The following is a 13,722-nucleotide window of genomic DNA, read 5'->3' as shown; positions in this document are numbered from 1 at the left end:
CTGTATGGCGCGATAATTGTATGTGCTAGTGGGATGTTCTGGTGGATGCTGATGTGGATACTTTGCATGGCAAGATAAATTGCTAGTGAAATTTGAAAATATAAGATATATAGATATAGATATAGATGAGGTTTAAACCGATGCTTTATGAACTTGTAGTTTAAATAGCTTGTTAAAGCAGTTTACTTGCTGAGATTTTTTATATCTCACACCCCCTTTCTATCTTTTCAAGTACTCAAGTGCCTTTTGCTCGAAGGGTGGGAAAGTATCAACACCTTTGCACATTAATGCCACAATCTAATGTTAAAATAATATGTATTGTAGTAATAAAATGATTAGAAGCGGAGCTTCTACTTATGGTTCTTGTTGGGTTGTTTCCTGTAGTCTGTTGTTGATGCTTACTTGCTTATTAGGATGTTATATCTTGTTGGTTGAGCTTATTTATATCTATCTGTATGTTGTTGCTTTCACGTTGCTCTTGTTTTAAGGGAAGATGCTGTCGAAATTGTTGCCGATCGCTCTAGTTTTCAACTCGTGGTGGCATATCAGGTAGTGAGGTTTTGGGGTGTTACAGACAGATTATGAAAACGCTTTGTGTTCCAATTCATTTTATGACCAGACTCTTTACCGTATACCCGACATGTTGCACTAACTTGTAGGGGCACAGGAGAGACTAAAGGACCACGGGAAACACACTGCTACTTTAGTATTAGATATAGACTAGCAAACATACTCGTACATTACAACGCGACATACGACATGTTGCACGCTCATATAAGCATGGATCATAAGTCCAAGTCAAGGACGGGACAGAGAGGTGCGCAAATGCACGAATTGTGAGAAGTAAAGAGCACAACTTATATGCTACTTATGAGCAAAATAAGCTGAGAATAAAAGCCAGACGACACATTATTTGAGCTTTTTCTGGCTACGATTCTATCAGTTTCTTTTTTTCCGTGCTTGTACTTCATTTGTGCAACTTCGTAGAGAAGCAGTTTTTACTGCTCTACCAAACATGGCTAAAATATAATAGTTGAAAGATCCACTTTTGACTTTAGTATTAGAAATAGATTAAGCAGCAGAGTCACATATGAGACAGGAAGAGACGTGAGGATAGCGTGAGAAGTAAAACAAAAGACAGTTGGAATATTAGGTATATTCAATGATTGCTCATACTTAAAATTCTATTACATATAAATTTTTCTGTTTGATTGCTGATTCCATAAAGTGAAGGGGAAGTGGTCCACGCCGAGCAGAGGGCACCAGAAAAGATCCCGTGATGAAAAGAGGGACATGTTGGAGAAAGTGAATGTTGTAAATTGGTTGTCTGAAAATGGCTCATTTGAAGATCTCCTAAACAAGCACTCTCTAATTAGTAATTAGTGAGGCCCATCATTATTTTGGTAGAACCCCAAGGTCTTGCCGTAGTCGATCATGTCGTCGTACATCCCATCCAGCGTCTTGTACTTGTAGTCGAACCCTTCCCCGACCAGCTTCGCGGACGAGAGACACACCCTCGGCTTCTCAAGCAGCTCGCCGGAGCTGCAGGCAAAGCGGAAGCACATAAATCACTAGCTATCGTTCGTTCGTTCGCTCGCCAGTGTAAAACAACTGTCAGAGTTGAGAGCTCGGCGAAAGCGGATTCTTACAGCAGATTCGTCTTCACAGTGTACTGCGGGTACTTCTCAGTCAGGAAACGTGCGAGCTCGAGGATGGTCGTGTTGAGGCCGCAGCAGAGGTACCTCCCCGCGGCCGCCGCCTCCTCGGCGACGAACAGCTCCGCGCGGCAGAGGTCCTCGACGTGGACCAACGCCAGCATGCCGGACAGCTCCATGGCTCTCAGCGCGCCAAACGCTGCCTCGTCGCCTGATAGAAGGGAGAGGCAGTTGAGGACGCTGGGGCGGGCGCTCCGGGCCGGCGCTGTGCCCACGGTGACGAGGCTGATGCCGTGCTCCGCCGCGAACCTGCTCGCCGCCTTCTCCAGGAGCACCTTGGACGCCGGGTACGCCTGCGACACAGACAGTGCGTTTCCGTCTTTCAGAGCATGGAAGGGAACCTGAATTTGAACGGATGCGTGTCCGCACGTGTACCCAGAGACCAGACTTGGTGCCGGTGAGGTACTCGACGTCGGACCAGGGCTCCTCGTCCAGCACATGGCCGTCGCCTTGCAGCTCTGGCCTGACAACACAGAGCCCGCCGACGAAGTCAGGACCACGCGCTTCACCGCCGCCCCGCCTTCGCGCACGACCTCAGCACGTTTAGAGTCCCTCGGACGGCCGGCTCGATCAGCTCTTTCTGCCATTCACCGAGTTGATTAATTTGAAAAAACTGGAGGTGCATTCGGATTCCTGAACCTTTCTAATTTACTGTCAAATTTCGCACAACAACACTGGAGGTTTTGCCTGATCAGAGAAACAGGAACGAAAAGAGGGACCAACCGGGGTTCCTGACCGTGGTCTTGACGGCGTACCCGTTCTCCAGCAGCACCTTGATGAGCGCCGAGGCGATGTACCTGTTTCCTCCGGTCACGCAGGCCGTCTTCTTCCTGTCGCCGGCCGACATGGCCGGCAGCCAGTGCCACCTCACAACGGGCTGGAAAGAGGGGATTCGCTCGCTCGTTCGGCAGAATTTTCAGGGAGGAAGAGACAGGGTCTGTTCTCTGTTGTGCTGTGCGGAAAAAGGCAGTAGGCCAGGTTTCTGTTACTCGTTGCCAAGTGGCAATTGGTAAACGTGGACAACGCGATTGAGTGTTCACAAGTCAGTGTTTCTTGTCTTTATCGACGTTCACATGTCATTTCAGTGCTCTAACAAATTATTGAGCCATTTCTTTTCAAATTGATCATACATATCTCATTGGAGCAACTTCACTCGATCCCCATTCTGCCTTCTCTTACACTATCTCCAACAACAGCACCCAAAATATAAGACCCATTTCATATTTAGATGACGCTACAGGTAAAAGGTTCAATATCTATTTTTGATCTTCTCCAACAACAAAACCCAAAAAGAACTCTTTCTACAAATGGGTCTCCAGGAAAGAGAATACTTAGATTCAGGTTATACCTCTCCTGGCACCCAAAATAGGTCAGGCTGATACAGTACTGTCGGAGACCCATTTTGGGTTTGGGTGCTCTTATGGGTCACCTGTCGGAGACAATCTTAACATTTGTTAGAGGATTAAGAAAAAAAATGATTTCTAGTTTTAAGAGATGATTGTTACAGCATATTAATAAAAAGAAAAACATACTCTTTATCTATCTTACATGCGGAACCCCACGCGTCAGTGGGGCAATTTCTGCTTCATTTGTCCTCCCATGGCTGGCTCTCTCTCCCCTCCCCATGGCTGCGGCATGGCCAGCTACGGCCGGCCAGGAATGGCTACAACATGCCTAACGACACAATGATTTAAAATAAGGTTTTTAGCCTGTATATATAAGAAATATTATATGACATGTTTACACGTTCCCTCATCCCTCCTTGTCTATCTCAATATATGACTATGTTGCGGGACGGCACCATCATAATTTCTTGCATGTTTCCTATGACTATGTAGGGCTAGACCAGCAGAAATGATGAAATAGTCACCATCGTCCTATAATAAATCATCAAATTCTTTTTTCACGAGTGAATTATGAATGCTCATATTACCAACAACTACGTAACAATTGAAAACAAGCCTTGGCAAACCCTAGACTACCATAGCCTCCTACTAGCCACTTGTAGTTGCCAATCGTCGGTGCACAACCAACACTGACCAAGCCCGAGCCGTCGTTGACCTAGCTGCAACTGATTGGGGCTGGCAGCTAGCTAATAGTGGCTAGGGGCCACTTGGTCGGCAGGAATGCGATTGTGAGGAGTCAGGGAGGAGTGAACAGGGACCTCGTCGGGATCTCCCTGGAGGAGACGAGCCACGTGGCTGGGGTCTCTGGGTCAATGGGGAGGAGCATCAGGACCTCGTCGGGAGGAGAGAAGCCACACGACCAAGGGAACTTGCCAAAGAGAAGAGCAACACGGTCGGGGTCACCGAAGGCGAGCAGCCAGGGGGACCACACCGGGGAGGAGAGGAGCCAGGCAGATGAGGGAACTCACTAGAGAGGAGAGCCGTGGCAAGCCGAGGGAGATCTATCAAGGGAGCAGGATCTCACCCTAGGGAGGGGAGGAGCCACGAGTGAGAGATAGCTCCACGGCTAAGTAAGGGCTAGGGGGAGAGTCCCAAGAATGAGGGCAGGGGTGATTTGAAGGCTCTAGTAGGGACCTGTTAGACTATGTTTTTTGTCTAAGCCTAAAATTAAAGTTTAGAGGTCTGTTTGAGGACCATACAGGAGTTGCTCTTTCTCCTCACTGAAGGGTTTTCTAACAAGCATTTTCCTCTGCTGTTGCTATTGCTATTGCTAGTTCCTCGCGGAATAAAATTTTCTGCAACACCGCCTCACCCGGCGCCCTGTGCGACACTGCCCTGATTGCTGCCACATGTCCTGAACCTCGATCCAACCGCCTGATGTAGCTCCACAGCCTCTGGTTGGTTGAGCAGTTCGGGTGGACTCAACTCAGGTGGACTCAGCTCTCCACACGATCTGCAAGTAGTTCCACGTGTCAATCATCTATTCCTTCGCACAAGCCACCGGGTGAGGCAGTGTCGTAGAAAATTTTATTCCATTCCTCGCTATTCCAAAAGTTAGGTGCAAGACATACCTCACCTCTGTGGTCCTTAATGACTTCGGTAAAATCAGCCACTCTCTAGAATATCCCTGGATTGTCCTCAACAAGGCCATTAGGATCTTGTAGGGCTGCGATATGTTTCGTCATTGTTTTGGTTGGCCACGCTGTGTTTCTATCATCTTCTAGATCCTTTAATTTCTCCCCAAAGCCTTTCTAACTACGTAGAAACGTATTCTATCCTCTCATGCTCTTTTGTTGTTAATGTTCTGGACTCATTCTACCGAGAAATTTGGTTTGCGAACATGTTTGCTAGCTGAGGCTGGTTAGCAGGGCCCAAGTAGCACCACATTTCTTGGGTTCGTGTTTTCGTGGGAGCCAATTTAAAAAATTCTAAGTTAAAAATTCTACTCATCGGCTATGGTTCTGAGTTAAACCTGGTTCTGAGTATGTCGCTTTCAGCGAGACCCACATGGCCACATACATGTATCATGGCTCACGGGAACTAGGTGGCACGTCCAAGGCACTAAGGCAGCCGGTCTTCTTCTCTCTTTTTTTCCCCCTGCATGAGAGCTTCTTCTCAATGCAGAAAAAAAAAATTAGATACGGGACTCCCATACGCGGCACTGTGCGGCTGCCCAGTGAACCTACAAATACGTGGATCTTCAGTTGCGAGCCTGCCGAGCCAATTTTACCAAGCCTGCCACACGTCGTCATCTAAGTGGGCAGTTGCACGGTGCCACGTACGGGAGTCCTGTACCTAATTTTTTTTCCACGTATGGGAGTCCTGTACCCAATTTTTTCCCTCAATGCAATATTGTGGGTGGTCTTTCCCTTGAATTTGGTGTTTTCTTTTTCAAAATTAGGTTTTGTTACGCTAGGATGGGATTGCAAACTTCATTCTAATGCAGGGCTGTTTGGATTGAACCCAGGGCAGCAAATTTGAATCTAGCCATGTTTAAGAATGCTTTGCCTGCTAGCCATGTTTGCATGGTGTCAAACCAACAGGACTTTATGGGAGTGAGAAAGTTTATGTTGTGGCAACAAAAAAACACGACAAGAAAATAGGAAAAACAAAATGCATAGCATAAAGACATTTTGTCGTGACACAAATGATTGTTTATAATGACAATTTTTTGGTCACCAATACTAGTTTTAATCGTATGAACAAATCTCTTTCTTTCTGGAAAATGGCGTCAGCGATTGAACTAGTTTTGAATGATTTCTGCCCACGATGAATCCCACAAATTGTCGCCGAAAGAGTTCAAACCAACTGCACTTATTTTGCCCTCTAACGTGACAGAGGTCCAGAACCTCAGCGTATACGAACCGACTGAACTGGTACGGTTCAGCACACTTGTAGCATACTCCTGCTAGACTTGTTCTGCAGGAGGGTTCTGACTCCTCTTCAAGTCCCGATCGCCAGCCGAAAGCAGAGGAGAACCACATCAGTTGGGCAGGATTCCCAGGACCTTGCCATACTCGACCCTGTCGTCGTACATGTCATCCAGGGCCCTGTACCTGAACTCGAACCCTTCCCTCACCAGCTTCTCGGACGACAGACGCACTCTCGGCTTCTGAAGCCGCTCGCCGGAGCTGCATGCAAAAGTGCAGCCAAACGGTATCGGTCAGTCATCGGTGCAAAAAATTTCGTCAGAATCCAGAGCTGCGAAGCCGGTTCTTTCTTACAGCAGGTTCGTTTTCACGCCGTACTGCGGGTACTTCAGCCTGTTTGTTTTGGCTTACTCGTTCGTATCTAGCTTATAATCCACAGCTTAAATAGTGTTTTTCTCTCACACCCAGGCTTATAAGCCAATTCAGCCGAAACGAACATGCTGTTTATCCGCGAGGAAACGCGCAAGCTCGGCGATGGTCGTGTTGAGCCCGCAGCAGATGTACCTCCCCGCGGCCGCGTCCTCCTCGGCGGCGAACAGCTCGGCGCGGCAGAGGTCGTCGACGTGGACCAGCGGCACGCACCCAGTGGTCCTCTCGATGGCGTCCAGCACAGCGAACTCTGCCTCGTGAAAATGACCACCATGTGCATGTGTGCCATCCACACCAAACCTCGTCGCCTTGAGCCTCACCGGATAGAAGGGAGAGGCAGTTTGGGACGCTGGTGCGGACCTTGGGTGCCAGTGCCGCGCCGACGGTGGCGACGGGGCAAACGGTGACGACGCTGATGCGGTGCTCCGCCGCGAACCTGCACGCCTCCTTCTCCAGGAGCACCTTGGACACCGGGTACGCCTGCAATGCAAGCAAGCACATCCAGCAGCGCCGTCGTTCTCAACTTCTCGTCGTCAGCAAATGCATGGTTGCTAGGACTGACGTGCGTCGTACGACGTACCCAGGGCCCTGCAGGCTTGTGGGCTCTGAGGTACTCGACGTCAGACCAGGAGTCCTCGTCGTCAGCAAATGCATGGTTGCTGTGGCCTGCTGGACACCGCGGCCGCCGACGAGGTCAGGACGACGCGCCGCTCCGTCCCGGCCTTCACGCACGACTGCATGACGTTCAGAGTTCCTTTGACAGCGGGCTCGATCAGTTCTTTCTGCCATCACAAATCCAATTCAGCAAGGGATGAACGTCGATGAACAGTTTGAACAGATGCCGTCAGCAACTACTAGACAAACGAGAGATGGAACTCGAGTAGCTGTGACGTTTGTTCACCTCAGGGTTCTTCGTGTGGAGGTTCACCGGAGCGGCGACTGGAATGTGTGTTAGATAATGTACTGTTTTCTTGCGTGAATACACAACAAGGAAAGACGATGTTGAAAAGACTCTCTGTTATAGTACTGTAGCCGCTGCAGAGGCAGGCGTCGAACGGCTCACCTGTCTCACTGTAGCAACGGCAGTGACAGACGCAGAAGTCAATCCTACTGTGTTATCTAATCACGGTTGCAGCATGACAGTTGTACTAGGAATAGATGAGTAGAGTTGTATATATAATTTGCCATTGCAACTCAATAAAGTGAGTTTAGATTTGTCATCTCCTATATAGAGCTCCGGCCAACGCTGGTGCTTGTACTATGTGTGTGCTCTGTTCTTTCTCTTCTTCTACTTCTAGCCATAGTGTGTGATCGGACAACGTCTGTCGTGCTCGACTGTGATCGACGAGACTGATGAGTGATCGACTCACCTGAGCCGGTGATCCTATAGGCTAACAATGCGTAGTCGCAGCCGGCGACTTCGTCGTCAAAGCTGCCATCTTCATCCTGTTAGTATCGTAGGATTGGTACCTCTGTGTTTAACCCGTAGATCCGCCGTGGACAATAGCTTCGTGACCTCGCGGACACCGATGTCGAGGCAGCTCCGGCTCGGTGGCGAGGTACAGTGGTGGTCCAGAGGGGCCGGTGTAGACCTGCAGGGGTGACGGCAGTGGTGGGGCACATCCCGTCGCTGGCAGCACGCTTTAGGATCGTATTAGGGTTTGTCTGTAGGTGGGTGTGGCGGCTCCGGTCAACCTCTTAGTCCGAGCCCTCACCCCCACCTTCCTTTTATGTGTGCTGTACGACAGGGGCCCACCAACCGAATTAGGGTTGAGCTCCCCCGATCAGAGAGCAGAGATAGGGCCCAATAGGCCGTTGGGCCTATTGGTGGAGATCAACTAACATTCTCCCCATTGATCTCATTCCATCTTTCACTTTCATGTCATTTGCTTTTGTTCATTCCATTACAGATTAGCTCATAGAGCATGTCTAGCTCATAGAGCATGTCTCATCGTCACGGTCCATTGCCGATAGACTTAACAGCTACAACTCACTACTCTGTTCTGAAATAGACACTTATCTTTGGGCCTTCTTTTGTCCAGGAATATTTTAGGCTTTTCCTTAAACTCAAGCTAGCTTCATGTTCTCTGAACACCATGTCCTCTGAACATGTTGGGTGGTAAGCCTTTTGTAAGTGGATACGCGAGCATCCTTTCTTTACTTATATGCTCAAGATTTATGACTTGATCCCGGACTTTATCTTTCACAACATAATACTCCATGTCCATGTGTTTGGCAGCACCACTTGACTTATGTTGTGAGCATCCTGTACTGCCAGATTATAATCGCAGTATTACTTTAGTGGTTTATAGATGTCGTCAACCACCTTCAAAACGGGTATGAACTTCGTTAGTTAGTTCACCTGCCCGTTGCCTCATAACACGCTACAAACCGTCATACATTGTGGACGATGTAGTGATAGTTTGCTTTGAGCTTTTCCATGAAATAGCTTCCCTTTGCAAGATGATAGAAAATCCACGTCTGGATATGCATTCACTCTCACATAATCAGAATCTGAATATCCCACCATGTGGAGTGAATCAGATCTTCTATATGTCATCATGAGGCCTTTCGTTCCTTGCAAATAACGTAAGATTTTCTTTATCAATTTCAGTGTTCTATTCTAGAATTCTTCTGGAATCTGCCAAGTAAAACCCGGTAACAAATGCCAAGTCAGGGCGTGTACATACTTGAGCATGTTGAAAGCTTCCGACAGCTGAAGCATATGGAACCACTTTCACTTTATCGATTGAGCTCATATTGGTTCCTGGGGCATTTAAAATCTCCATATCTGTCGCCCTTGACTATAATAGCAGGTGAGGGACTATATTTGTGCATACTGAATTTCTTTAAGATCTTTTCCATGTATGCCTTTTGTGACAGTCCTTATACTCTTTTTCTTCTATCTTGATGAATCTCGATCCCTAGAACAAACAAGGCTTCGCCAAGATCTTTCATATCAAATTTCTTTGTCTCCAGTAGTAGACTGATATCACTACTAGCAAGTAAGATATCATCTACATACAGGACAAGGAAGATAAACTTCCCATTCTTAAACTTTGCATAGACACAATTATCCTCTATATTCTCTTTAAAACCCAAAATTCTTTATTGACTGATCAAACTTCAAGTACCACCGTCTTGAAGCTTGCTTTAATCTATAAATGGATTTCTTTAGGCGGCATCCCATTCGTTCTTTTCCTTCCATGACAAAACCTTTCGGTTGTGCCATGTAAACATTTTCCTCCAAGTCTCCGTTGAGAAATGCCGTCTTTACATCCATCTGATGTAATTTTCAATCGTAATGTGCCACTAATGCCATTATGATTCTGAAGGAAACTTTACATGAGACTGGAGAAAAGGTCTCATTGTAATCAATCCCTTCTCTTTGCATATAGCCTTTTGCCACAAGTCGCGCTTTATATTTCTCTATATTTCTTTGAGAGCCAAGTTTTGTTCTATAGACTCATTTATAGCCTACTATTTTGACTCCTTTAGGAATTATTTCTAAAACCCAAACTTTATTGACATTCATCGATTTCATTTCATCTTCCATGGCCTTAAGCCACTTTGATGAATGATCACTTCTCATGGCTTCTTCAAATGAGGTGGGATCATCCTCCATTTGAAATTACTTAGTGTTATACACTTCATAAACAGTAGAAATAGCTGATTTTCTAACTCTTTGAGACCTTCTAAAGGCCTCCACATTTGGCACAACTTTTGTTTGAGGCTGTTGTTGCTCCCCCTCATGTGTGGCAATAGGTTCTATAGGATCATGAGGAACAGGTTCCTCATCGTCATTTATTGTTGTCACAGGTGGGATAACAACAGGTGCTGGCACCACAGTATCTAGCACTGTCGGTGCAGCTATAGCAGGTAGTGAGAAAAATGACTCAATGAATCATTGGAGTGGACGCATACACCCACTCTACTTCAAGGATAATTTCTCGAGCTACCATGCTCCCCCTCATCTTTTCATCCTCTAGGAAAACATCGTGTCTCGTTTCCACAAACTTTGTATGTCTCTCTGGACAGTGGAAAATGAAAACCTTTTGACTTTTCTGTGTTGCCAATGAAATGACACCTTACTGTTTTGGGATCTAACTTCTCAATGTTTGGGTTAAATACTTTAGCCTCAGCAGGGCTCCCTCACACACACGCAAGTGGTTTAGTGAGGGTACATTTTCTGTCCACAACTCATACGGTGTTTTGGGCATCGATTTACTTGATACTCTTTTGAGAATATGAATGAGGTTTTTAACGCCTCCATCCATAGGCTCAACTGTAAGGTGGAGTAACTTATCATACTGCCCACCATATCCATCAGGGTACGATTGATTCTTTTAGCTATTCTATTCTACTGAGGTTCACCCGGTATAGAATATTGGGCTACTATGCTATTCTTTTAGGGTATGCCGACCGTAGTACTCCTCCACGGTCAGACCTGACTATCTTAATCTTTAATATCTTAAATTTATCCAATATATCTTTTCTTTCTTTGATTGGATAAATATAGCCATAATGGGAGTAATCATCTATGAATGTTATGAACGAATCATAACCATCCACACTCTTTACAGGAAAGCTGATCACAGATGTCTGTGTGAATAATCTATAAAATTCCTGTGCTTCTTTTGTCATCTTTCTTAATCTTCTTTACATACTTTTTCTTTTATGCATTCTCTGTATTGTTCTAAATCTGAGAGCTCTAATGGAGGAAGAATATCATTCTTAGCTTGTCTTTCTATTCTCTCCCTCGAAATATGGCCTAAACGATAGGGCCATAATTTCGACAACGCGTCGTGAGCTCTCTTATGCCACAATTTCCAGAGTAACACTCTGTCACTAGCTGCTTTATCAGCTGGGTAGCATATGTCTTTGGAGTGCCAGTGAACTGACTCTTTATTCTATCGAGTTACTCGGTGACCGTGTCACATTCTAAGATTGAGCCCACACTTGCAAGCTCAATCATGTTTTTTATCATAGCTAAACTTTTTCTTGTTGGTAGTGTTCATTTCCTATGCCCAAGAAGTCATAGGATATCTTTTGGGATTCAAAATCCCTCTCTTTAGTTGCCCAAGTGGCACACTACCTAGTTCACCTCAAACAAGATGAAAACCAGGTCAAAACTTTTCTTAACATAAAAATAACATCATTTGCATGCCTTGATTCCAACGTTGGTCAAAATCAAAATATACAATTATTCTTATACACTAATTCTACATCACCGTTGGGCAGAAATAGAATTAATGCATAAATCTTTAACTTTCACAACTGTTCTTACACACTAATTCTACATCACCGTTGGACAGAAGTAGAATTAATACATAAATCATTACAATTATGATATTGTTATTAACAACGTTGGTCAGAAAATAACAACATCATAATCATATCAAAACTCTTTTTCTCCAATACCACATTGGTTCAAAATAACTGGAGAATCAATAATTTCTTTAGCAGCGGAAAACCTTTCTTTTTCTCCAATTAAATACCGCATTGGTTCAAAATAACTGGAGAATAAACAACTTTTCTTTAGCTGTGGAAAAATTATCTTTTCCTTGAATTTTACCCACAGGAAAAATTATATTTTCTTTTTCCTTTAATCCATTAATCAATTTCTAGGAAATAAAGATTTACTGGAAAACTTTTCTTTTCTCTAATTAAATATCATATCGGTTTCAAAATCATTGGAGAATGTACTTTTTTCTTTAGCAGCGGAAAACGTATACTCAATTTCTTGAATTTTACCCACAGGTAAAATACATTTTTCTATTTTTCTTTTGAGCCAATTTGCATTTTTCTAATTTCCAGGAAATAAAAATTTACTGAAAAAAGAAAAAATGAAAACTGATTCATTTCTTTACTATTCCTTCTTTCCAGCCGGCAAATCGGCCCAGCCCATCTATTCTGCACGCGCGCTGCCGCACCCAGGCCGCAACCTGGGCCTGGGCCGGCAATGTACCGCGCGTATCGCAGGATCAAAACCCCGACGACCGTCGCGGCGCCCTTGACCTAGCGCCATTCGGCCTTCTCTCTCTCTCTCTCTTCGCAGTCCCGCCGCAGCAGACACCGAGCGAGAAGTTTAGACGGCGAGAGCGAGCAGCGAGTCCGGCGCCGTCTCCGGCCCCCTCGCCGGCGTGCGCGCTCCCCAGCGGGTGAGCGTGCCGCCGTCGAGCGGCCTGGCCGCGGCGCCCTAGTGGCCGTTCCGGCGAGCAGTTCACCCCCGACCGGCCCTTTCTTTTCCCCCTTCCTTTTCCCCCCGCGCGCCGGCGTGCTCGACGGCGAGGTGAGCCGAGCCACCCTCTTCCCCTTCTTTCCCCTGCGGTTTTGATTCTCTTCCTGTTCTCAGATTCGACCGATTGGGGAAAGTTAGGGTTAGGGTTTCTTTTCTCTTTTGATTTCTTTTCCTTTTCGGAGTTCATCCGAATCTCTTTCCTTTTCTTTCTCTGATTTGGACTGATCTACCGGAGTTCGAGCCCGCAACTCCCCTGGCCTCTCTCTTTCTCTTTCTCCTCTTCCTACTCTCATGCGTTGCGGCGGACGAGCGGCGGCCACCTTACGGTGACCGAAGGAGGAAGACGAGATGGCGCCGCCGTGGAGCTCCTCGCCGGCGTGCGTGCTCGCCCAGTTGCGGAGCACGCCGCCGTCGAGTAGTCACGCGACGGTGCCCTGTTGTTCGTGCGCGCCAGGCTACCTAGCCCGGCGGCTCTGTCTCTCTCTCTCGTCGGCCATGGATTTGGTCGACGGCAGTGACAGGACGGCTAGGCTCCAGGTAGGTAGCCTCATGACCGTCCTCTTTCTCCATTTAGGGTTCGAGTTCCGTCCCGATCCGATCTGGATCGGGCATTTTCTTTGTTTTTCAATCTGAAACCCTAGATCTACACCCTATGCTAGGGTTCTTTGTTGAAACTGTGTCCACTTTTCCCGTACCCGATCTAGGGTTAGGGTTACACAGAGTGAACCTGTCTCTGATACCATTGTTAGTATCGTAGGATTGGTACCTCTGTGTTTAACCCGTAGATCCGCCGTGGACAATAGCTTTGTGACCTCGCGGACACCGATGTCGAGGCAGCTCCGGCTCGGTGGCGAGGTACAGTGGTGGTCCAGAGGGGCCGGTGTAGACCTGCAGGGGCGACGGCAGTGGTGGGGCACATCCCGTCGCTGGCAGCACGCTTTAGGATCGGATTAGGGTTTGTCTGTAGGTGGGTGTGGCGGCTCCGGTCAACCTCTTAGTTCGAGCCCTCACCCCCACCTTCCTTTTATGTGTGCTGTGCGACAGGGGCCCACCAACCAAAT

General features: G+C 46.7%; 1 protein-coding gene and 1 long non-coding RNA gene across 3 annotated transcripts; both read right to left on the bottom strand.

Annotated features, from left to right (window-relative positions):
- Nucleotides 1–1,164: 1,164 nt before the first annotated feature.
- On the bottom strand, nucleotides 1,165–2,724 carry LOC136491518 (anthocyanidin reductase ((2S)-flavan-3-ol-forming)-like). 2 transcript variants are annotated; one of them, XM_066487847.1, is made up of 4 exons: nucleotides 2,439–2,724; nucleotides 2,099–2,295; nucleotides 1,650–2,008; nucleotides 1,165–1,542 (listed from the first exon to the last, which is right to left on the bottom strand). In XM_066487847.1, exons 1-4 carry the CDS (start codon nucleotides 2,560–2,562, stop codon nucleotides 1,380–1,382), a joined length of 843 nt encoding a protein of 280 aa, XP_066343944.1. In that variant the 5' UTR covers nucleotides 2,563–2,724; the 3' UTR covers nucleotides 1,165–1,379. The 2 variants fall into 2 exon arrangements, with proteins under 2 accessions (XP_066343944.1, XP_066343943.1); XM_066487846.1 differs by having other exon boundaries at nucleotides 1,650–2,295.
- A 4,037-nt stretch (nucleotides 2,725–6,761) lies between these two features.
- Nucleotides 6,762–7,392, bottom strand: LOC136491519 (uncharacterized). The gene is made up of 3 exons (XR_010768068.1): nucleotides 7,322–7,392; nucleotides 7,001–7,202; nucleotides 6,762–6,900 (listed from the first exon to the last, which is right to left on the bottom strand). It is a non-coding gene; the product is annotated as an uncharacterized lncRNA (long non-coding RNA).
- Between the last annotated feature and the right edge of the window lie 6,330 nt (nucleotides 7,393–13,722).

This window comes from Miscanthus floridulus, chromosome 11 (assembly GCF_019320115.1).
Source record: "Miscanthus floridulus cultivar M001 chromosome 11, ASM1932011v1, whole genome shotgun sequence".
Taxonomy (NCBI): Eukaryota; Viridiplantae; Streptophyta; class Magnoliopsida; order Poales; family Poaceae; genus Miscanthus; species Miscanthus floridulus.
The sequence above is the reverse complement of the archived record's forward strand: the minus strand, read 5'-3'. Positions and strand labels throughout refer to the sequence as shown.

Bases quoted from the DNA above. Each gene is read 5' to 3' on its own strand.
- LOC136491518 (XM_066487846.1), bottom strand. From the start codon at position 2,562: ATGTCGGCCGGCGACAGGAAGAAGACGGCCTGCGTGACCGGAGGAAAC. The intron at 2,296-2,438 runs GTTGGTCCCTCT...GGTGAATGGCAG, and splicing joins GACCACGGTCAGGAACCCCG to AAAGAGCTGATCGAGCCGGC. The intron at 1,543-1,649 runs GTAAGAATCCGC...CTTTGCCTGCAG, and splicing joins ACTGTGAAGACGAATCTGCT to CTCCGGCGAGCTGCTTGAGA.